Here is a 26,517-nt window from a genome sequence, read left to right on the forward strand (position 1 = left end):
GTAACTTGTAGATCTGTGCTGCTCGAGCTATAAACGGTTTCGGTTTGATTTGGTTCAACTAGCTCACCAAAAACAACAGACTGTTTGGCTGAGGCTCTGGATTATAGGTAATAATGTTATAATGTTTAGTTTCTTGCATAGACCGATTGCTTTGCTTCATAAGAATTCAAAATATCATCAGCCACGGGTACTCATTTGATTCATCCTGATATGCTTTTTCTTTATTCTCAGAGATGGGTAGTCGCTGAATTGCATTTTATAAATCACCAGGGTTTCAGCTAAAAATCTTTACTGTTCTACTCAAGAAAAAGTCATCTACATCTTGGATGGCCTGAGAATGAGTAAAAGAACAGCACATTTTCATTTCTGGGTAAACTATTACTGTAATGTGTAGATAGTGGGAAGTATCTTGCTTTTTCTTCTTCCTTTGTTGTACCGTAAGTCACTCTGGTTATGACGTGTCTGCTAAACGCATAAATTATCAAATGGAGAAGTTGGTTTTAATTGGCTGTTCTTTAAGATCCAGACATTTTGGACATTTTAAAGAGCCGCTTCAGGCATCCGGATGCTGTACGGTCTCTGTAAAGTACATCACCTCTCCTGCTGTTTAGATATTTTGCTAAAAAAACAGAATACCAAACTACTTTTTACAGTGTTTGCACCTGATTTGTTACATTTCTTTTGTTGTTTGTGCAGGCAGTGTTTGCAAATGTGAATTAACCCAGAGAGTTGTGTCCCAAGTATCTGTTCTTATAGTCCGTACAATCTCTATTAAACATTATGGATCATTGGCTGTAAAGCACAGTAGGCATAAATCTGCACCGTATACTGAGATGGCACTTGTGTTTTCATGTCTCACTTGCATATCTTTGTGCACATTTCTTCATCTCATGAAAGATTAAATCTAAAACACTCCCCATCATTTGGTACTCGTTGCGTGTGTTATTTGGCCCTGGGTTTTCTCAGGAGTCTGCAGCCCCTGGCCCTATTGCAGCCTCCTGTTCGTCAAACGGGAGATGCACACGCTGCTCGTCCATTCGCTTGGCCTGAACTCTCTGGATTAGGCTGAAGAAATCCTCATCTGGGACGGTTGGTGCCCGCGGACCCCCTTCAGGAGGAGAGCAGCGCTGGTCATCTATCCTGGACGACTAAACACATGCAAAGAGAAACAGTAAGTTCACTAGGCTGTGTAAGACAGCTGTTTTTATTTGACACAAACACATATGCATTACTTGTCAAGCAGTGCTGGGAATAACTAACCAGCAGCAGTGATGCCACTACCTTAACATAATTCACAACTTAACACATTCTCCAGAAGGTTTGTGCTGGCAAGCGGTTTTATACCACTGAAAAAAAAAACTCTAAATAAACTTTGTTTTGGCTAGATTAGACTTCATTCATTTACATTTTTTTTACAATTTACATTCATTTTTCATTTCATTTACATCTTTGATTTTACTTGAAGCACATTCATTTATTTATATACTATTATAGGCCTATTAGTGTTTTTCATGTACTATTATAATGTTTATATATATATATATATATATATATATATATATATGGGATTAGCTTACATTTTTTTAAATTCTACTTTAAGTTTTCATTTTAATTAAAATTTTACTAATTTTGTTATGGCCTTTTGTTTTCATAATTGAGCATTATTTATATTGTATTATATTTTTTAATATTTTGAATTCGATTTATTTTCGGATTTTAATTTTCGTTTTTGTAATTTTTCTCTTTTCAATTTTTTTTTTTTCAAAGAAATGCTCCCCTGGCAACTGAAATAAAATAAGTTTAAATTTAAGTTAAATTCATTTTTCATTGAAATCTTAAATGGAAAGAAAAATTAAGCAAAATAGAAAACAAAATTACAAAAACTTAAATTACGATTATAACTGTTGCCTAGGAAACTAAATGAAATAAATTTGTTGCCAGATGCACTCATAACATGGAAATATGTTTCTGTGCAGCTCACTGGAGTTTAGAACAGAACTAAAGTCACCGATATTAAAACACCCCAGATGCATTTCGTCTCAATGCATTTGTGACAGATTTCCCTGATTACTGAAGGCTCAACTCCTCACCTGGCATTTGATGAGCATGTTGAAGAAGTCGTCGCTGGGCTCCTGCGGGTCGCTCTCTCCACACAGGTGGCCCAGGTTATTGTGGGTGATTCTGAGTCCAGGCAGGTTACTGACGCTCACCCTCTGATCGTCCAGACGGCGGCTCTGAGAGCTGGCGATCAAATCGAAGAGCTCTTCTGTTTGAGGAGACGTCAACAGACTGGCATCTGAGAAACAGCACAAACAACTCATGCTTTATGATTTTAATCTGTGATCATTTCACACTGATGATGAGCTCCGTCAGATCTCTAGACTAGAGTGGCCCTGGCTAAACAGTTTTTCAAGCAAATTAGAAAATGTAAATGCATTTGATGGAGAGTATAAACAAACACAGCTGTTCATTGTGAGCTCATGTTAGCTCAGGTCAATTACATAATATGAACAGATACAAATTTTTCTTTTAAAACGTATTAATGACTGGTGAGAATAATGAATAGTTGTGTGATCTCTCCCTTTGAGGAACAGTGAGAGCATCAGAGAGACAGCGTGACTGACCGATCATGTCACTGAGTGTGTTTGGATCTGTTCCTCCGGCATTCTCTCCATTGGGCGACTCGTCTAGCTGACAGCGCTGGTCATCCATACGGCTGCTCTGAAACTTACTCAACAGGTCAAAGAAACAGTCCTCATCTGACGCGTCACGAGCCAGTTTCTGCAGAAAACACACATCAGAGCATCAGCTCATCACTCACCATTACACAATCAACTGTAATTAGACCAGTTACATTCACAGTATGACATCAGTGTGCACGTCCAAATGATAATTATGCATTCATTCGTCACTCATACAGCCATTAGACTCTGAATGGACAGAGCCCAAATCACATTGAACTAGTTATGTTCATGATACAGTAAAACAAAAGCATCATTGAGTACAAGTTGAACAGATAATATACAGTATGTAAATCAAAAGATCTTTAAAAAAAAAAAAAAAAAAAAAAGAGCATAAAGAAAAGCTTTTAGGTTTCTTTTTTCTTACATTGTGACATTATTTACATTATAAGTCTAAAAATGTTTCAAAGTCTCTTTAATTTAATGCATTCAAATGTTCTATTTTTGAGGTTTATTTAAATTTTTATTTATTTATATCTTTTATTGCATACTATAAATTTACTGTAATATTTTTTTTCTAAACTACCATACATTGCATAATAAATCTACTGTAGCCAAAATCTAAATACTTTACTATTATTTAAACAATATATAATGTTTTTTTTTTTTACATTTTAGTAATGAAAATTGGGGAATGTTACAATGCAAAAAAATAAATAAATAAATAAAATTATATATATATATAAAACGAAAAACATTTATGCTAGGAATATGAATTCTATTTAAAGGAACCAATCCTATGAATAGAGTTTATAAGAACTGGGTCTATTTCTGATTACTATAAGATGAAAAAAGAAGCTTACATATTGTTTAAATAATAGTATTTATGTTATAGCTTTTTTATCATACATCACATTATCTTTACATTTATGGTAATTAAAAAAATGACTGGAATTTTATAGTACACAAAATATCTAATTACAAAAGAAAAAATTAAGAACATTAGTGAATGCTCATGTGAGCCCTTATCTACATCAGCTCTGTCTCTCTCTCTGTGTGTGTGTGTGTGTGTGTGTCACGATGACCTTTCAGTGGTCAGATACACACACACTAAAACACTCTCAACAGCGGGGTACAGAAACCAGGACCAAAACACTCAAATACAAAAACTAAAGGTCTTGAAAGATTCATAACAAAAAAAATCTGAATGCCTTTTAACACATTTTACAAGTCACCTTAAAAGCATAGGCACATAAGCTGCTGTTGGCTTCAGTGATCTGGAATCAGTCAATAGCAGAGTGAAATGAGCATACGGAGCGATCCAACCCTGTCCAACAACACTTCCACAAACCAGGTACATTTGATGGCAAATTCCACCGTAACAACCGATGTCCTGTATTAGCATGCATATAATAACATTGAACCACTGTTAGACAATCACCTATCATGTCAAAACTTAATCATTACATCCCAACACATCAAGCGCCACAAAACCAAATCACATTTAGGCTCAAATGTCCTGACAGAAAAATTACACTGCAGTGCAATATAAAACCAGCAGATCACTATCATAGTAAGATTAAATATGAATACTTATGGAGTGATTCATTAATCCTCAGCCCGATCATCCAATCAAAGACACATTTCGCTCTACTATGGAAAAACAACTCATTCATTTGGTTCTGATTATGGGACGGTTGGGGGAGGGAGGACGGAATTTAAGGTCAATAATGAACAGAGACTGTTAAACAAACTATTTAAACACACCCTCATAGACCACAGATTGTTAAAACAGAAGATCACATACAAATATATGCAAGTACAAAGTCATGCACAGCAAAAGCTCACATTCTTCAGCCTGTATATGTGTCATCCATCAGCGTCTGGTCTCTGCTACACCTTCCCTTGACTGCTCGTCTGTCTCTGTTCAGCTCTCACTGCTGCTCATGCATTTACTTCAATAATTCAATTACACGGAGGGTGAGATACGGAGAGAGAGAGCGAGTGAATGGACCATGAAAGGTCTTTGTCCAAGTAACATCATCGTGGTATCCATAGCAACCCCTGACCCCTGTGTTACGGCCTTTGGTCACGCACATAAACCCTAAAACACCCACCGACATGTGCATGTCGAAGGTCGAGAACTGGGGTATTTATTTGCATTACTTAGCTAAAAATTATCATAAAATAATGGCAATCGTGTAAAACCTCTATGCAAAACTACTGCTTTTGTAATGTAAAGGCGTTGAATAAGCTGCAGTTAGGATAAAAAAAGAAGCTTAAATGGTATCAAAATAGTAGTCTAAATCTTTTTATAATCTGAAACGAATCTGAAAAGAAATACTTTTTGGATTCCAATAACTTGGTCAAATATTGTCACAGTGTAATATAAGATAATAGTGAACAAGCGTCAGCAGCAGGAAATGATGCACACTGAGACATATTTTCATATATTCCCCATCTTCCAGGAAAGTCACATACACATAGATGCATTAGCAGCCAAGCTTCTGGTGTGTATTGATTAACAGAAGAACACAGTGAGCCACGGCTATCAAGTGAAACCTTTAGTGAAGCACTTTAAAACATAGATTGAATTAAAGCCCTGCAGACAGACACATCTGCACACTTACACTCTATGACTGTCAGCAAAAAAACTATTCATCTCATTAAAACACTGCTGCACTAGCAACATTCAAAACTTGAGCTATATATAATATATACACACACACACACAGCTTAGGTTTTAAAATTATGTGTGTGTGTGTGTGTGTGTGTGTACCTGATCATTATGAGTATGTAGTATATAGTGCATGACCTTGTGGAGACTTTATTGGTTCCCACAGGATTATAAATCATTTAGAATTAAGTGTTTTGACAATCTAAAATAGTGGAAAGTTTTGTGAGAGGGGTAGGTTTAGGTTTAGGGTTAAGGTAAGGGGATTCAAAAAACAGTATGTACAGTAAAAAAATAAAATAATCATTAAACCTATGGAATGTCCCCACGAAAAAATGGAAACCAGTATGTGTGTGTGTAATGATAGATAGACAGACAGACAAATAGATAAGATAGATAGATAAGATAGATAGATAGATAGATAGATACTCACTGGAGGTGTGACATGAACAGTGATGTCATCAGTGTCCACAGGTGAGTCGAGCCAGTGTCTCTCATCTGATGACTGACTGTCTGCGTAACTTTTGCTTCTGCTGGACTGAGACAGCTGGTTCCTTGACCTCCTCGAAATACCATCAACATCCGGAGCATCTCCATTCTGCAGCACAACAACAGCATACATCAGCATCACATCAACATCACATTAACATCACATAAACTTCAGCATCACATCAGCCTCTCATCAAAATTACATCAACATCACATCAGCGTCACATCAGCTTTGTAGAGCATCACATGAGCATCACAGCAGCATTAAAGCAACATGTGTCTGTGTTTCTCAACGACCGTGATTCTACTGAGAAGGACATGTTCCTGGGTGAGAGCCCATCATTTGATGTTGAGTTTAGGGTTAGGGTTAGGGTTCGTTTAACAGGCATTTTGTTCAATAGCTAAAGAAGATTTTGTTTCAGGTTCATGTCCTACATGGTAAAATTCTGGTCATTCAGATGTTGAGCATGTGACCTTTTCAGAGCTGTATTTCCACAGGTCCACACTCTCCATGCTGGCTTTCTTGATGAACTTGGGTCTGGCTCCTGTTGGAGAAAAGAAGCAAATCTTGATGATAGTTCATGAAATATCAATTTACAAACTGCAGGCATAGTTTTGGACAGCCATACACTACAGCATTACATTAGCACTGAAATAAGCTGTCAATCCCGTCTAGGAAAGCTGTCTCATACATTTGTATACATGGTGTGTTACTCCACTGAAAGCTTTTTTTTATTCTTGAAAATAATATTTTAAAAATCAACGTCAAAAACGAACAGAATCCCATTGTGAAAGACCATATAATGTGTAAAATACTTTGAATTTAACAACAAAAATCTAAAATGTTGAAATGTATTCTTTTTTTCTATTACATGCATGTATAAAATGACCCTGCCCTGCTGTCCCATATACTGAAGGACGGGTGAAGGGCTTAATGTGGTGTGTCAATGTCAGGTTGTGCTTGTCATCTGTAGGAGATATACTGTATACTGAGACTGTGTTACCCTGCATGTTAAACTCAGATTCAGATGGAGAGAGATCCGCCTCCTTCACCCCTAGAGCCTCCATCAGCTCCTCCACATTCATCCTGGCCGTCATCTCTCCGTTCCTGTCTCCGATCTGAGCAGAGCAAATTACACAGTTACACGCGCACCAAGCAGGACTGTCGCTGCTGGACAGAGAATCAGTGTGGCCTCACCTCTCTGGAGATTTCCAGGTGTTTCCGGGCGTGATGCAGAGCCTGACGGTGCTTTCCCAATGACACGTAAGCGTTACCCAGACTCCAGCAGGCCCGGCCCTCCCCGACCCTACCAGACACACAGAACACGTTACTGCTCAGAGTCGTGTTGATGTGAGAGCGAGTCTGTGTGTGAGCAAGTGTGTGTTCACGGCTCACACCTGTCGTTCAGCTCTTGAGCGATGAGCAGGTGTTTAAGGTGATATTCTATGGCACGTTCATACTCCTGCAGAAGAGTGTATGTGTTTCCCAGACTGAAACACGCCTGAGCTTCCATCACCTGATCCTTCAGCTGCCGAGAGAGCTGCAGGGTTTTCCTGAACAACAGAGCAAATTTATTACAGCGATCAAAGCTGAATTTTCTGAATCATTACTCCAGTCTTCCATGTCCCTTGATCCTTCAGAAATCACTTTTATATGCTGATTTGCTGCTCAAGAAACATTTCTTATTATCAGTGTTGAAAGCAGAGTTGCTGACAAATATTTTTGTGATACATTTTCAACTTTAGAAAGTGCAAAAGAACTGCATTTATTCGAAACTGAAATTTTTGTAGCTACCATTATAAAATTCCTTACTGTCATGTCTTATCATTTCAATGCATCCTTGATAAATAAAAGTAAGAATTTCTTAAATAAGAAACACCACACCTCTTCTCAATATGCCTTATGATTAACATATTTTTTAAAAGTACTATTCTGTTATTTAGTGTAAAATGGTTTTCAATGATGGGAAAAAAAAACGTGCTAACATATAAATACATGTCAAAACGTGTCTAAATTAAGTTGTAACTGATCACATGTCTCTTCCTTATTTATTTATTTGTACCACACAGCCAGAAGCGGACAGTAAACAATCCGTAGACATATGTAAACTACAACTGTGATGCATCCATATAGCATTTTCATTATTTATTCATAAATTTATTTTTCTTATGTTTGCTTTTGTGTGTTTTTCTTCTTGTTCCTCACAAAACAAGAAATGTCTTTAATAAACAACTGGTCGTACATGAGGCATCCTCTAGATGGCGCTGTAGTGATTGTTACCTGTAATACTCTGTGGCTGCACTGAACTTGCCCAGGAAAATGAGAGCGTTGCCTAGGTTACTGTATGCTCGGCGTTCAGCGGCCTTGTCGCCAAATTCCTTTGCAATGGAGAGACGCTGGAAAAACAAGGAGGGACTGTGTTACTCTGAAACACAGATCCCTGCTAGAATGAGACTTCACGTCAGCGCTTAGCTAGATGAGTGAATGAGCTGATGGTCAGTGGCACTTGTACCTCTCTGTGGAACTTGATGGCCTCCACAAAATTACCCAGCAGGTAATGAGTGTTGCCAAGATTACCGAAGGCTCTTCCCTGTGCAGCTCTGTCTCCCAACTCCTTCACCAGAGACAGATTCTTTCTGAAACCCACAACGACTCAAGTAAAAAAAAACATGCATGTTCCCCATAGATTCATATTCCCCATAAATAGATATTTAACATTAACACCTGCACAATTTGCACTTGTAGTGTACTCAAGCTTTATATTTCTATACTATACTTTTTAAACTATACTTGCAGATAATAGTAACTTAAATAAAAGGCCACTTTAAGAGAGACACTTTCATGACTATGTATCTAAAGACACTTAAAGGGTTAGTTCACCCAGATAGCAAAATTATATAATTAATAACTTACCCTCATGTTGTTCCAAACCCATGAGACCTCCGTTTATCTTTGGAACACAGTTTAAGATATTTTAGATTTAGTCCAAGAGCTCTCAGTCTCTCCAATGAAGCTGCGTGTACGGTATACTGTTCATGTCCAGAAAGATAAGAAAAACATCATCAAAGTAGTCCATGTGGCATCAGAGGGTCAGTTAGAATTTTTTGAAGCATCGAAAATACATTTTGGTCCACAAATAGCAAAAACGACGACTTTATTCAGCATTGTCTTCTCTTCCGTGTCTGCTGTGAGAGAGTTCAAAACAAAGCAGTCTGGATATCCGGGTTCGCGAATGAATCATTCAGTTCACCAAATCGAACTGAATCGTTTTAAATGGTTCGCATCTCTAATACGCATTGATCCACAAATGACTTAAGCTGTTAACTTTTTTAATGTGGCTGACATTCCCTCTGACTTTAAACAAACCAATATCCCGGAGTAATTCATGTACTCAAACAGTACACTGACTGAACTACTGTGAAGAGAGAACTGAAGATGAACACCGAGCCGGGCCAGATAACGAAGAACAGACTGACTCGTTCACGAGCCAAGAACTGGTTGCATCGGTTTTCGGATGACCAGTAGTTCTTTCGGACAGTTTGATTCAATAAACCGGTTGAAGAAAATGGTTCATCAGTTCTTTAGCGCTCGACGTAATGGCGTCATTTGCGATGATTGCCCTTGATTCAAGCCTTTGGTTTACCCGCGCTCATAACACTACCACAGAATCTGTTCAGAATTAATCACCAAAAGAATCAGTTTGGTTCAGGCGCTCTGTGTGTCAGTCTGCTTCACGCTGAATCACACATGCGCAGTATCATCAGCTCCTCGGTTCACGAATCGGACGCTTCTAACAGAAACGGTTCTTGACTCGTGAACGAGTCATTATCTGGCTCGGCTCGGTGTCCATCTTCAGTTCTCTCTTCACAGCAGTTCAGTCAGTGTACTGTTTGAGTACATGCATTACGCCGGGATATTGGTTTGTTTGAACTCAGAGGGAGTGTCAGCCCAGCCTGATCTCACAATCAAAACGTACATATTTAGACGTAAATTAAAACTGTCCAATACGTATGTGCCTTTACGTATTTACAGTGTCATTTACGTATTATCTGGACGTAATTACAGGTTCGATTACAGATAGAACGTGTTCTCTGACCAGTCAGTTATCCATAGAAATTTGCTCATGAAGCTGCTTTTCAATGCGTATCGGATTTTTTTTTTTTATATTTATGTATATTTTCCCTTTTTATAATTTTTTTTTTGATAAATGTAAGATCCCTATACCTCACCCGAACCTAAACCTACCCATTTTATACAACTGACCCTCTGATGCCACATGGACTACTTTGATGATGTTTTTCTTATCTTTCTGGACATGGACAGTATACCGTACACACAGCTTCAATGGAGGGACTGAGAGCTCTCGGACTAAATCTAAAATATCTTAAACTGTGTTCCAAAGATAAACGGAGGTCGTACAGGTTTGGAACAACATGAGGGTAAGTTATTAATTACATAATTTTGCTATCTGGGTGAACTAACCCTTTAAGTACACTTTTTAAGTGCACTTTGTAATAATGTTAAAGCTAAAAGTTTTACTTAATATTTTAATGATTTTTTTAAAGAACTACACTTGTTTTGACATGTTGACATGTTTCACAATTTGAGTTGAATTACCAAAATGAACTTCCATGACATTCTAATGAGATTCACCTGTTTGTGTGATATTAAAATAACATCAAATAAATGCAAATAGTTGAAAATAATTTATAATTTTTTTTAATCCGACCTGTTTCATTGATGCATGACTGACAAACATACATCACATTAAGTTAATGTTAAAACTTTCCAATCCAGATCTGATACGCAATTTAAAATATTTGTGAGCCGTGTTTTCCATGTTTTCCTAGTAAACGGACACACAGAAAGAGCTACTAATGACTGTTTGAAGCGGTGTGTCCTTCGTCTGACACCTCTGGTCTCTCTACGTCTCATTTATGTGCCGTTTAACCTTCAGGATCTGCTAAATGTTGCTGTTAATGAGCTAAGCTGAAGTCGAGTAAACAGGTCTCGGTGGATTCTGCCTAATGATGCTCAGATGCTTCAGTAAACTCTCCATTGCACCTGTGTGTGTGTGAATGCGTGTGTGTGTGTGTGTGTGTGTGTGTGTGTGTGCTGGACTGACTCGTAGAAGGCTGTGGCTCGCATGAGCGTATCTCTGACATCAGGAGGAAGCTCTCCGCGATCCTGCGAGACGCCCCAGAGCTGCTGCTTCCCTTTTGCGTGAAACACGTTCCCAATGTTATACAGAGCCCTGGCCTCACCGACCTGCACACAGCAGTCGATTGTACACTGACTTTTTTGTGACTGTTTCTATAAAAACACTTAAGTACACATTTAAAAAGTTATACTTTGTAATTGACAAATTAAAAGCTTAACTTCGAAGTACATATTAAATCATAATATTTTATTCATACTGTCTTTTTAAAAAGCACTTAAAGCACTTGATAAGAATTTTAAACAAGCACATGTAAACTTTATGTACACATGTAATTTTATTTGATATTACATTACTATCTGCACCAGACGGGGTTTGATGCAGTGTAAAATCCTTCATCGCACTCACTGGACCAAAGTTAGACTTTCTAAAATATATTCTGAGGTAGATCCCATGTGTGATCGCTGTCATCAAGCCCCTGCATCTACTGCGCATATGTTTTGGTCTTGTCCATCTCTACACAAATATTGGTCTTTAATCTTTAAAACATTATCTGAAGTTCTTGGAATTTATGTCCAACCTTTGCCTGTCACAGCTCTATTTGGTACTCTTTCTCTTTCACTTGACATGCCCAAATATAAGACTGATTTTGTAGCTTTTGTTACTCTTCTGGCAAGACGCCTAATTTTAATAAATTGGAAATTGCCTACACCTCACACTCATTCTTCATGGATTAATATTATCTTTCATTCATCAAACTAGAAAAAAATCAGGCATACAATAAAGGGGTCTTCTGACAACTTCTATAAAATTTGGGGCCCTTTTCTAGATTGTGTAGAAAAGTGAAATGGTTTTAAACGCCTGTCTATATCTCCTCTGGCAGTAAAGAATCTTCTTACACGCGAGATTAACCTGAATATCTCTTTGGATGACCAAGCTTTATATGGCTTCTTATTTATTTATTTATTTATCATTTATTTATTTATTTATTTTTATTGATTTATTTATTTATTTATTTTACTTTTTGGTTTATGTTGCTGTTCTTATTTATTGTTTATACTTCTGTCATTGTTTTATTCTCTCATGCTGAATGCTGTTTGGACATAATTTGCATCATATGACAGATCCATAATTGTATATTTCCTTTTTATTATTGCTTAACTTAGAATTAACTTTATTCTGTCTCTGTTTGCTATTTGTTTCTTTCTATGAACAAGAGAGACGGAATTAATTACATATATGTGATATTCCAATGGTATCTGTAATTGTGTGATGTACTCCGTTTATGTGGAAAAAAATCAAAATAAAGTGGGGAAAGATATTACATTACTATAAGCTACTATAAGTTATGTTAATATATTTCAAATGTACTAATACATTACAAATGTGTACTTAAAAATATGGATCAAAGCACAATATATTTTCATTGAATTGCAATTGATATGTATTTTATTGATATGTAGTTTAGTTAGATTTTCAAAGTCACTTAGATTGCATTCAAGGTATTTTTATCAGCTCATGAATTCCCTGAGAATACAACTGCAAATCATATTTGTGGTTTGTTTGGTTATCAAATCCATCAATGTGTGCTCCAGTAACACATTCAGTCTCCATTCAGCGAGAGTACTTGCACACAGAAATAAATTAATAAAAAATAACCCCAGTAAAGGTGATATTGACCCTGAGTGGCAGTGTTTTCATTCATCATAATCTCAGACACCGTGTCTGTACATTAACTGTGTGATGAAAATTGCTTACAAAACTGCAAATCACTTTCTTTCTTCATCTAGTCTTATCTAATAATGTAATCCTGACAGAGGTTTCCTCACCTTATCACCTTGTTCTTGAGAAATGTCCAGGTGCCTTTGACAGCACACAGCTGCTTCATCATAGCGGCCCAAAACTTTCAGAGTGTTGCCAAGATTTCCGCTAGCTTTCCCTTCCCCAATCCGGTCTCCGATCGTCCTGAATTACAATGCAACTGTTTATTTTCATTAAAGATTAACTTGCATGAAACTGAAACTATTGGCGACTATAAATGGCAGTCAAATGTACTGTTCTCACCGAGCAAGCGTAAGGTCATGCCGATGGTACTCTAGGGCTTTGCCATACTCCTTCAGGTAGAAGTATGCATTGCCCAGCTGGCTGTAAATGGCACTGAGGGTCTTGAGATCTTCTGTTCCCACCTGAACAGCAGCTTCAAAGAATGCCGTGCCACCTTTAAAATCTCCTGCTTTACAGAGTCTTTCCCCCTCCAGCGCCAACTCCAGGCAAGATGCCTCCATCCTGCAAACACAAGGAATTCAGATCCTATAATCAATAAAGGCTGAACACAAAATTACACTCTAACATGGCTGGACTTATAAAAACCTTAATAATCCTCAGAAAGCAAATGAACATGCATGATTTACACAAGAAGAATGTGTAATCTGAGCATTTTGAACAATGAACAAGTATTGAAGTTAACAGCTATATAGATTTTCAGATGGTCAGAGGATGAGGTCTGTATACTATAATAATGCCAGATGGTTTGCATTATGTTTCCATTATGTCATACATGGATCAAAAATAGAATATGACATCATATTTTGTGAGATTTTTCTCTGCAATTGCGGCATTGTATGTCATCATGAATCCAGGACTGCAAATTATGTCATCATCAGCCAAAAGCTGTTGTCATTGTTTGGTTTAAAACTGATTCATTCTGTGTTGTCGCCACGTTCACTAATTATATTCATGAATTTGATACAGTACAGACATACAGTATGTATATATACAGTACAGACCAAAAGTTTGGACACACCTTCTCATTCAAAGAGTTTTCTTTATTTTCATGACTATATATATATATACACTGACTAAATGAGGGAGCTAAACAGAAGTAGCTGAATTGAATAATTTACTAATGAGTAGTGGTGGAGTCACAGGAGGAAGGAGTCGTGGTGGAGACCTTGGAAGAGGAACCAGGGAGACAAGCTCCTAGGATGGAGCTGATGGAGGTGGAGACAAAGGTGGAGCCAGCATATAGAGAGCCAAGGTTAAACTGGAGGCCTGGAGATCCAAGACAGAGATGAGAGCACATGTTTCCTGACCCAGAAGACCATGGCGAGCTGGAGCAACTGAAGCCAAAGCTGGAGCCAAAGGGGAGGAAGAGCCAGATGGAGCCAGAGGGATGGAGGGACAAGGCAAAGCCGGAGAAGTGGAATCCCATGTCGGACTCAGGTCAATGACTAACAAAGGCGGAGCAGGAGGGATGAGGTAGAGTCCAGGGCTCAGAGGCCGGTGGTGGAGACAGGGGATCCTCACACCTAGACGGAGACTGAAAGGCTGAGGTGGATCTACACAACATGGTAAAACAGACTGATGATAAGCCAAGGGTCCAATAGGACCCAGCAGAGGCAAAGAACAGGTGGATACTGGAAGACCAGGTGGGAGAGGGAGGCTGGGTGGGTTCTCAAGAGATGCAGGAGATTCAGGGCTTGGTGGGGCCAAAGGAGATGAGAGAAACAGGTGGTCAAACTCTCCCAGAATATGAAAAGGCTCAGAGGTCAGTGATAGCTCACCCTGAGTAGTGGGAGTGTCCGTGGGGCTCCATTCCATTCCCTCTTATTCCACTCAAACTCCCTCAGGGATGTGCAATGTTGCCGGCTTACACACCTGGTCAGATGTGAGGTTGGGCTTGGGCTCTGGGGTGCTTGATAAATCACTTCCTCTTGTGCTGGCAGGCTTGGGCTCTCTGTCTGTGGTGGGCTCAAGTGATCAGTCCATGCAGTGGGGTGATGGCAGGCTGGGCTCTAGATTTGGAATGGGGCTGATGAAATCCTCCACCATGAGGTAGATGGTGAATGCCAAATTGTTGTTCACCAGCAACTAATCCACGAAAGCAGCAGATTTTATGCTGGGAGATGTGCCTAGGTTCAGGTAGTGAGTTTGGTTCGCCAAATCCAAAAGGTTTTAAGTGTGGACCTCCAAGGAACAATGTTCCTTCTCAAGGCATAGGAGTTGGACAGCAGGTAGATCCATTTGGGGAGGAAAATAAAACAAAAGAAAGAAATATGCCACTAAATAACTTTCTGTCTGGTCTTCTGTTTCAACCAAAACTCACAATACTGAGTAGCTCAGAAAGTCATTTTCATAATCCAGGAGGAATAACATGAAAAAAATACATCAGCGAGACCAGACAAAGAGTATGATGAAACAGAGATTGACTAAACAAGAGAGCTAAACAGAAATAGCTGATTGGAATAATTATCTACTCATGTTTGGCTGAGTAATTTTGATGTTACATATTCTCTCACACTATACGAGTTTTAAAATTTTGCCCAAAAAAATGAGACTGAGGCACATCCATATTAAACACAAGTGTTGTATGACTATATGGTATACAGCTTTGCTTCAATCAGTTTTCATTCTCATTACAGCTGAACACAAAACATATTTCTGTCTCACTCTAGGAGCCTCACAGCTTCACTGTCTGAAAGCAATTATAAAGCCATGCTTTGACAAGCAGTTCACTGGTTTTGCTTCTTTTCCATTAATGTCTGAAACAGTCGTGCTTTTGGCTTGGCTGCTGTAGAGCAAGAATGAGATTTATTGAGTGCTGCGGTTAGAAAAATATTTTGGCTGGAGCAGTAGATGGGCTCACGTCCACCTCTGCTTTGTTTCTTTCCTCTCTGGATCTTCAATTAAACTAACACTTTAAATGAAGAAACACCACATGATTTTCATATTTTCTGAAATCATATGTGGTGCTTGACTTTGCAAAAATTATCACCATGACAGTGTGTCACTGTGCGGTTGCTGGGGTTGGTTTGGGTGGTTTCTAAGTGTTTTGTTCTGTCTGGTATGAAAAGAGACCCTGTGTCTCAGTGACCTTCTGCTCTCTAAATATAGCTCACATTCCTCCTTTATGTGAAAATGGTGCATCTGATGACAAAAGTAAAGTACCAACACAATTCTCCACAACAAACATGATTTGACAAGGCAAGCACGTGTCATTGTGTAATAGTTTGGGTCAGTGACTCTTAATATAAGCATTACTGATGAGTTACTGACAGGGCACATTTTAATGCAGCTTCACAATAATAAACAGGAAAATATCACTGTTAATGTGGTAAAACGAATCAATTATGAAACAAATCTAAATACAAGAAATAATGAACATATTTGGCATTATATATATAGACAAGAGAGAGAGAGAGAATGCTGCTTAAAGCATAATTATACAGCCATTACAATATACATCTACAGTATATACAGTATGTATTGCCAGCTTGTTGACTTGACTGATCAGTTCATTATCCCTCCTGAACTAGATTATGGAAAAATGCTTCCATAAAACATCCATGTGTACAGTACCTGCATTTAGGTTTGGTGCGTGTCTTCTCAACATAGAGCCTGAGCTCCTGGTTCAGAGGTCTCAACGTGGCCTGTGGTCTGGGGCCGCGATGAACCAGACGACACATGGCTATCTGAGCCCCACTCAGAGGAAACGCTTCAGTCAACATCATCCACAATATACAAAACTCATAGTCCTGAACCAACACAACAAATCAATAAGCAAGGCAAGCTACAACACATGATGATCTCAAGATGATGCTTCACAATCACATTCCATGAGTTGCAGAATTTTGCTGTGACCAGAGTGTCATCTTTTAAATGTAATTCCAGATTAATAGCCAATCGGACAGTTCTCAGATATTCTCAGTTGGATCCATTGAGGAAAATGCACACTGGACTCTCCAACAAACTTCACTGGAACTTCAAAAACAACTGCTAGTTGAGATTTCTTTCTGAACTCCAAATATCTTGTCCCATATGAGTGCTGACCAGCAGGACGACTGCTCCCATGATAGCAGGCAGCTGCCCTAATTCTCCTGAAGGACACCTAGGGCACAGGCCAGCTAATCCTGTTTCTGCTGACCCAAAGAGCTCAAGCGCAGGAGATGGCCATGACAAAACCTCTACTAGTGAAGTCATAAATTTACACCATAAATAACAACTTTCTAAATTTCTATGAAACAAAAAAACATACTGAATACAACTAATCAGCCTAAATTGATCCGATGTTGGTTACAGATATCTATGAATAATTCTGACCCCATGCGTTATTCTGTTTGGACACCCAAGAAGTGTCCCTTTGTGTTTCACATGACAAACATGAAGCTCTACATACAAACCACCAAAATGACCAATTCAATTTCTCAAGAACATTTGAAGCATGACTGTGGTTTGCAAATTGCAAGTTATAAATCAAACGTATACCCAGCTACCAGGGAACATTCTCAGAACTTTTGCTAACATTCTGGCAAGGTTCTCTTAAAATGTTTGTTCAAAGTTATCTGGTCTTTAATAATGTTCTCAAAACCTCAGCACAAAAGCATTATTTATACAATGTTCAGGAAAATGTTTCAGTTTTATTTGGATGTTAGAGTACATTTTTGTAAAAGTTATGTTAAATGTACCCATAATGTTTGCAAAGTGATGAAACTGAAATGTACCTTTAAAGTTCAAATAATCAATAAAAAAAAACTTTAATTTAGTTAATTCGTTAATTTTAAACTTAATGCTCAAGAAACATTCAAAATTATTTTCATAACTTTAAAAAAATCTTAGAACATTTTCTTTAGCTGGGTATACAGCAGTTAGTTCTAGTCCTTGAATCAAATTAATTGGAGCAGCATTTCAAAAGTGTTTGCATCATTACGCTTGTCTGCATTTGTTCCAGACAGACTGTCTGTCTATGTGTTAATGGTGGGTATTTTACACTGACTTTCTGCAGATTACTTTCTGAGTCATTCACACAAGTGATATATTAAAAAACGCCGATTCATTAATGAAGAAACAAGTTGCATGAATTAGTCATTGACTTATTCACTTATGCATATTCATTTAAAAACACTGATTTAGGAATGAAACAAGCTGCAGTAATGAGTCACTGAATCATTCAAAAAATCAGTTTGTTCAAAAACAATAATTTCATTAAATTACAAAACAAGCCACATTAATGAGTCACTGAATCATTCACACAACCAGTTTATTAAAAAACACTGATTCTGTAAATAATGAAACAAGCAGCATCAATGGATCATTGAATCATTCACTCGAAAGCGCTTGATACATTAAGGAACAAAACAAGCTGCATAACTGCATGTTAAAAACACGAAATATACCTGTAAGTACCTCAAAATGAACGTATTGTTTACTAAACTGTTGTATGATAGTAATTTCACTTAAGCGAGTGCTGTCTGTGACTACCTGCAGCCTTGTGCAGCGCTCCTGCTCATGTCGTGTGTGAAATATATTGCCTTATTAGCACCTGCTGACTTTACATTGAAGTCTTTAGATCGGAAAAGTGGCACACATTGAGAGACTTAGCAGGTCATGCAGTTTGGGAAGCGCATGTCACTGAGCATGTGACGTGCGCTCACAGAAAGGCCATCATTACCCTGACATGCACACTTTTGATCTCAGTAGCGTGAGTGTGTGTGAGACATTCATCTAGTGTCACTCCACAGCATGCTTTCTCAATAAAGTTAAAGCAGAGATCCTGCATTAATATTTAATGCTCCACATTTTCAGTGTGTACAACATCAAACGAGGGCCTTCGTTGTAAATGAGAAGAACACCAGGTCTTATATACTGTTGAATGCTGGTTTTTGAATGTAAATTATATCTGAATTCTAAAGGTGTGGGATAAATTTGCTTTGGTTGCTTTTCTTTGATTAATCAGACAGGTCTACACAGCTACTCTTTCTAATGGTCTTGTGGTTTATTCACTGGTTAATCCCGAATTACAGCTAATAAGATTTGGAACAACTAGGATTAAGTATTTGAGTATTTAGTAATTAGCTGAGTGCTCTGACATTATTACAATGAATGGGGTTATATACTCACTGACACAGTGTTTACTTGTGCATATTGTCAGTATGCATTGGATAGCAGCAATGTATCTGCCAAAACATGCAGTACATAAGAGAGACAGGGCGAGAAAGAACCCATCATCAAGGAGCATTTGTTGAGCACAATGTAATGAGGTCATGTGTCCGCTATGACATTATGTGTCACAAGCTCATCAGTGGGAGAGTCTACAGGTTTATTATTGCTACTAATAATAGTCTGCATCTATAATTTTAATAAAAACTTGTTTGCAGTATATACAGAGTGTAGTGCAGTCAGCAACACCCTATTCAGATGGTAAAGAGTTAAAAAGAATAAGAATAAGGTCTAAGCCAAGCATACAAACACTAGTGTACTGGCCAAATAAAACACTTCCCCAAAGCCACATCGGGTGGCACAGAAACAAAATGGACTAAAGAAATGAAAGCAAATGGGAAAAAAAATTCCTGACTCTTAACAATAATACAATAATGTCAGTCTTAATCTAAATCAAGTTATATCAAATGAGCTATAACACATAGCTTAACCTGGAACACTAATACGTTTATTTCTTTAGATGGAGAGAAAACAGAAAGCCACAGACTCCTGAAGAGCAGTCATTCCTGCAGCTGAACCGGTCATGAACTGGACCATTTGTTCTGACAATTATTGCGTAATAAAGAGATGTGAGCTGTTTCTTACTGTCAGCGTTCAAACTCAGTTTGAAAACAGGAAATTTTACTTCTCAAAACACTGCGGCATCCGTGTCCTCATGACCTACTACTGATATAACAATCTGTTCAACATATGAAAGCATCAACAGCTGAACCATGATCAAGAGCCTTCCTCATCACTTAAAAAGCTTACTTCCAAACTAAGAATGCCAGTGCTTCAGTTGTTTTCCTTATGAATCTATTGTCATTAGAATTCTGGCTTTTAAAATAATTTGTTTTGCTGTAAAGTATATTGATAATGCACAAAAGTTTTACATTCTTTTATTTATATTTTGATAGATATTTTGTGCACAAAACCCCACCCTTACTTCCTGAGAAGATTCCTTTAATATCTGTCAGAAGTTATTGTGGATGTTCTACCAGACGGCCATCCTCTTATACGCTGGGGAAGCAACATTAAGAAGAGGGATGCCACACGGTTGGATAAGCTGGTGAAGAAGGCTGGTTCTGTGGTGAGTGTAGAAATAGAACCCTTAACATCTGTGGCAGAGAAGAGAACTCTTAGCAACATTTTGTCCACATTGGACAATGTCCATCACCCGCTGCACAGCATCACTTCCAGGCAGAAGAGCACCCTTTAGCGACAGAATGCTGTCTTAGTCCTGTTCCACAGACAGACTGAGGATGTCATTTGTCCCACAGGCGAAACAAATCTTTAACTCCTCCCTGTGCGAAGGACTTAAACTGGACTGTTTCTGTTGGTCCGCTCCACTATTTGTACCCTTTCTTTTTTTGTATTTTACGGGCATTTAACAGTTCATTAGCAGTTGACTTACCAGTTTAATTGTCTTGTCTGCTGGTTTTCACTGTAAAAAAATGACTGTGAATTTAATGGTAAAAGACTGTAAAAATGCTACAGTAAAAACCTGTCAAATGGTTAACGGTAAATTCCTCTACTATATACAGTGAAAAACTGTATTGGACATTACATGGTATTTTACGGTAGTATTCTGTTTTTGGAAAAGAAAAAGGCCATATCATTTACAGTAAATTGACATTCCCAGGATTCCCTGCATTAGATTTCAAATTTGATGTTTTTTTTTTTTGTTTTTTTTGTTTTTTTAAATAACAATGTTTCTTCTTAGTTTATTATTTTCAGTTTTCTATATTAGGGTTGTGTGTTAATAAATGTTTTTTTGCATTATTTCAGTTTCATGTGTGTTACCATGGTGGTCTTTAGTGTTTGTGTGAATGACACTGTGCATCTTTATGTTATTATCTAAAAGCTGCTTGTGATGGGCTTTGGTTCACATCACCTGCCTGTCAACGTATGAATCTACATACCATCTACACCCTGTTCGCGCAGACAGAATATGTCATTTGCGCATTCACGACAGAAGCTAGAGACAGAGCTAAAAGTTTAAAGACAGAGCTAAAATGGCAGAAAAACATCAACAAACAGGTTTTCCTTCCTGGTATTGTAGTACTTTTAAAGTTTTCTTGCTAGGTAATGACACATGATGCAGCCCAGTGGTTCTCATTCCATCATATTTTGCATGTCTCGCTATGTAACACACATGATTCAGAAGACCCAACTCGAGCTACATGAATGAACTCTGTTCCAATCAATATGACCCCAACACTGTGTTCATTGCTCCCCACTCCCTGAGCAGGGGTTTACTTCACTTTCCGAACATGGACTGGAATTGGGAACCGATGCTGGTCACATAATTAGAATATCATCAAAAAGTTGATTTATTTCACTTAATTCACAATTTATTTCAATTCCATTCAAAAAGTGAAACTTGTATATTATATTCATTCATTAAACACAGACTGGTATATTTCAAATGTTTATTTCTTTTAAATTTGATGTTTATAACTGACAACTAAGGAAAATCCCAAATTCAGTATCTCAGAAAATTTGAATACTGTGAAAAGGTTCAATATTATAAGACGCCTGGTGCCACACTCTAATCAGCTAATTAACTCAAAACACCTGCACAGGCCTTTAAATGGTCTCTCAGTCTAGTTCTGTAGTCTACACAATCATGGGGAAGACTGCTGACGTGACAGTTGTCCAAAAGACAACCACTGACACCTTGCACAAGGAGGGCAAGACACAAAAGATCATTGCAAAAGAGGCTGGCTGTTCTCAGAGCTCTGTGTCACATTAGCACATTAAAGAGCCACATGGGAATGGATGGGAAATCAAAAATTACCTGTATTACAGTGTATGATGTAGCTGTCCATCAGTGTAAACAATGTGCAAAGTAATTAAACCAAAAAGTACACGATTTATAAAGTTATTGGCTTCTAAAATAAGGAGTCGACTCTGAATCGCTGAAATGAGTCGTTATAGATTTCAAATCTTTTGCCCATCTCTATGTACGTCACTAGAAACACTTTGCATAATAATCTCCGCCTACCGTCTTGGGAGAAACAGAACTCTGACCTGCCCCCCCCCCCCCCCCCCCCCACAGACACTCTGGTTGGTGTGAGAGCATCATGTCGAGGAGACCGTTTGTTTTATTTTCACTGCCAAAGAATGCAGATCAGAAGAACCAATGGCTAAAATTAATTTTTTCCACAATACCAGAGCAGTACAACAAATCCCTTTTGTTGTGTTCACAACATTTCACTGATGACTGCTTTTCTAATCTCGGTGAGTACAAGGCGGGATTTTCAAAGCGTTTGGCCATAAAAGATGGTTCATTACCAACTTTATTTAGACCAACAAGCATCTCCGAATCACAACGCGAAGTATGATTATGAAGTTATGTGTTTGTTTTCTCCCAAGCGTCTTATCAGTATGTGTGCTGTCTGCAGCCTTTGTCTGCGCTGATCTTCATTTACAAACACGTCATTAAAATGAAGTGTAACAAGTGCTGCTAACAGATATTCTGTGATAAAGTAATCCATATGAAAACAACGCGATGTCCGTTTTTCATGTCTCCCTTCGTTATATCTAATGTGACCACGCCCCCGCGCTGAACGCGCTATTCAGATTCAAACTGAAGCGCGAGGCTTGAATACGCACACACAGAAGAAAAAGCAGCGAGACTTTTCAAGTTTTTTATTATACTGTTTGCTTCGCGATGAGAGGAATAAGACATAATTCACCCCAAAAAGATGCTAACGCATTGTTTACCGTGAAGTTGTGTGCGGAACAACCAATCAAAACTGACTATGTTAGTTGACCAATCAGAACACAGTATGCTACCGAAAGGTGGGGTTTAAGGAAACTGAATCTTTTGAACAGCTTCTCGCGAACCGTTTGGGGATCTCTGAGAATTGAGGTAATTTTAAAATGATATTTTGACAAAATGACAATGTTTTTTAACCTTGGATTTAAACCTATTGTACAGGACTTATAAACAGTGATAGAAAGCTTAGAATTTTCATCTCACTGGCTCTTTAATAGAGAGGCGAAGGGAAGGAATAGATGCAGTAGAAAAAAAGTGTACAAGCAATAGGGATAACCGCACCCTGGAGAGAATTGTAAAACAAAACCCATTCAAAAATGTGGGTGAGATTCACAAAGAGTGGACTGCAGCTGGAGTCAGTGCTTCAAGCATCACTACGTACAGACATATGCAAGACATGGGTTTCAGCTGTCGCATTCCTTGTGTCAAGCCACTCTTGAACAACAGACAGCGTCAGAAGCATCTCGCTTCAAAAAGGACTGGACTGCTGCTGAGTGGTCAAAAGTTATGTTCTCTTATGAAAGTATATTTTGCAATCAGGGTCCCAGAGTCTGGAGGAAGAGAGGAGAGGCACACAATCCAAGTTGCTTGAGGTCCAGTGTAAAGTTTCCACAGTCAGTGATGGTTTGGGTCTGCTGGTGTTGGTATTGGGAAGAGGAAGATGCGATATGAATGCAGAAGAGCTTAAGCCCACTATCCGAGCAACCTGGGCTCTCATAGCACCTGAGCAGTGCCACAGACTGATCGACTCCATGCCACGCCACATTGCTGCAGTAATTCAGGCAGAAGGAGCATCAACTAAGTATTGAGTGCTGTACATGCTCATACTCTCATGTTCATACTTTTCAGTTGGCCAAGATTTCTAAAAATCATTTCTTTGTATTGGTCTTAAGTAATTTTCAAGTTTTCTGAGATACTGAATTTGGGATTTTCCTTAGTTGTCCGTTATAATCATCAAAATTAAAAGAAATAAAAATTTGAAATATATCAGTCTGTGTGTAATGAATGAATATAATATACAAGTTTCACTTTTTGAATGGAATTAGGGAAACAAATCAACTTTTTGATGATATTCTAATTATATGACGGCACCTGTAGTATTGTTGTCTCTGGTATTCTGGTCTGTAAGCATAAATGCGTTCAGGGGGCATGGCTTTGGACGGCGATTGCAGGGAGGGTGGGACATTCGCTTTCAGTGCTATCAGGCTAATGTTAGCATTTTCCAAGATCTCCTATTGCACCTTTAACGTTATATCACTTAATGAAATTACGTTTTTTAACTGTAAATTTAAGTTAAAACCATAAAACCCTAAAATGTTTCTACCAAATTATTTACGAAAAAATTCCGGCAACCACAGCTGCCGTTTTTTTAACCGAAAAAAATTTATGGAAATCTTTTTTACAGTGTTGTTTTAATTATTGTCTGTTTGAATTGTTGCTACTTGACTGAATACGGCTATGCCTATAACTTAATCTTAAACTGAAAAGTTTATGAAAACAGTTTTTTAATTTTATCTAAAATTATAATGAGACACATTGGTCGATAAAGCAATGCCAAGGGAACTTTTAGCATCTTAATAGTGACACAAAAAGTGTTTGACCACACTTCATTTTTTGACACCTGCTGACTGAGAACACGTCAGATATAACTACAAAAATACTGAACAGTTGTTTTTCATCAAATATAATCTAAATAGCATTTCTCTTACAGTTTAATGGGTTTAATGGGTTCTCTTTACAGTTTATAAATATAAAAAAGTATTCTACATGAAGTCAATTTTTTTTTTTTTTTAAATATAAGACAATTTATGATTAAGCACAAGAATATTGACTATAAACAATGTTAAATGATTATATTTTCCAGTCAAACCATTATTAGCCATTTTGATATGTCAAGGCCTATCAATATTTTAATGTGCGATTTATGACGGGGAACTAAATGTTACACAGTTATCACGTGAGAAAAGTATGTAAATTCCAAACTTCATCAATATAACAAGTTAAGTAATAAATACATGCAAATTTTTGGTAATAAATAAATATAAATATAAAGCTCAATAAGATTGTGATAGCTTTATTTATTTAAACAAATATTACCCCAGTCCTAAATCTGAAGCCTTAAAGAACCAACAGCTAATTGCCATTGCTTACCAAGCTGAACATAATGAATCTGGATTTTGTTTGTGTTGCTGAGACTCTTTCCTGTGACACTTATAGATGTCTGTAATGAATGAAGCTCAGACAACAAACTTGAGGCAATGGAGGCCGATGACTCACTTCTCTGACATCACACACACCAAGCGGAGAGAGATTTCTATGGTCGCTATGAGGCATTACAGTACATACACACATCTCTATGAGCTCACATCTTCATGGTCTGCAAATCTCTCTTTGTTATTCATTTTGTGCTGTCTTTACATATTACTGTTTTCTTATTCCTTGTGATGCAATGCTGTTACCACAACATACCTCTCAAATGAGACCTCAATAATTACAACACCACTGTCAACCAAAACATTTTCCCCAGGCATCAAAAAGTTTTTCACCACTGACCATGCAGAAGCAGGTAAATGTTCCGCTTTCTGACCTCGTCCATTACAAAATTCCCCTAAACATTCATAGGAATGTTGGAAGCATGTATAATTTCAGTGCACTGTTGTTGAATATTATTGAAATCAGTCAAAGTCAGCTGTTCAAGAATGTTGTTTTGTACTTTCGGAATGCAAGACGCAGCAAAAGTGGGATCTGTCAGAGCTGCGTAACTGTTCCGACACGTATGCAAAGACCAGGGCAGAGGTGCAAAGAGCATAGCTGAACATGCAAATGTCTCTGTAAACAGAGAGAAACTGCCTGTGTGAGTTGAATATCGCTCTCATGCCGTGTTTAACGTGTCTTATGTGGTTTTATCCCTTCACAGACCACAAGGAGCCCAAACAGTGGTGGTTGCCATCTCAATCTGTGCAGTCTCTGCCAATCTGACAGCACTGTCTTCAAGAGAATCATGCCCACGTCTACAAGCTGAAGACAGGCCCTCCCTCATGCAAACGCAAGCCGGCAGACCCTCTCCTCCCGCTGTTGGTTTTCTTCCACCTCCCCCCATTAAGAGCAACTCTTTCTCTCGGTCTGCAGAAGATCAGACCCCCATCCCCCCTGGCGTGAGCTCCTACCTCGAGTGGGGCCGCTTGCTGGCCAGATCTGAGTCCATGCTGCCTGCCGACTGAGCCATTGGTGAGCTGTAGGAGCCGTAGAGAAACTCCAGCTGCTCACCGCTTCCCTCTTCCTCTAGGTCTCTGAGCAGACGCACTTCAGTCCTCTGTGTGTCTGTGTTTGTGTGTATGTGTGTTCTAGCAGCTGCTGAGGAAGTGAGGTATTGTGCCAACAGACCATAAAAGGCAAGTCCCTCCTCTGAGTGACGCTGGTGAGCAGGAAGCAGAGTGTGTGTGAATGTGAAATGTATGTTGCATACACACTTACACAGACTATCTCTTTTCTTATGCACATTCTCCTGCACAATTGTATTTACATAGTTTTAATTATCTTTATTTTATCTTTATCTCTGTCTTATTGTTATTTTTGTCTGTGCACTAAGATTCTGACACTAAGACAAATTCCTTGTGTACATACACGTTTTATATGTATTGAATCACTTTCTGATTCTCAGGGATCTTGCTTCATGCATGCATCCAGGGGAGCATTTGGTCACTCTAGCTCTGTTGCTCTTTCAAAGTTCAGAAGACTTGAAAATCCTGTCACTAT

At 38.2% G+C, this 26,517-nt stretch overlaps 1 protein-coding gene across 1 annotated transcript; it reads right to left on the bottom strand.

Moving 5' to 3' along the window:
- Positions 1 to 615: 615 nt before the first annotated feature.
- Positions 616 to 26,121, bottom strand: gpsm1b (G protein signaling modulator 1b). The gene is made up of 14 exons (XM_026240642.1): positions 25,929 to 26,121; positions 13,068 to 13,289; positions 12,833 to 12,968; positions 10,971 to 11,113; positions 8,358 to 8,481; positions 8,126 to 8,241; positions 7,243 to 7,398; positions 7,043 to 7,151; positions 6,849 to 6,963; positions 6,319 to 6,389; positions 5,789 to 5,953; positions 2,625 to 2,781; positions 2,091 to 2,296; positions 616 to 1,148 (listed from the first exon to the last, which is right to left on the bottom strand). The coding sequence occupies exons 1-14, from the start codon at positions 25,985 to 25,987 to the stop codon at positions 963 to 965; spliced, it is 1,965 nt and encodes a 654-aa protein (XP_026096427.1). The 5' UTR covers positions 25,988 to 26,121; the 3' UTR covers positions 616 to 962.
- Positions 26,122 to 26,517: the final 396 nt, after the last annotated feature.

This window comes from Carassius auratus, linkage group LG30F, assembly GCF_003368295.1.
Source record: "Carassius auratus strain Wakin linkage group LG30F, ASM336829v1, whole genome shotgun sequence".
Lineage (NCBI taxonomy): Eukaryota > Metazoa > Chordata > Actinopteri > Cypriniformes > Cyprinidae > Carassius > Carassius auratus.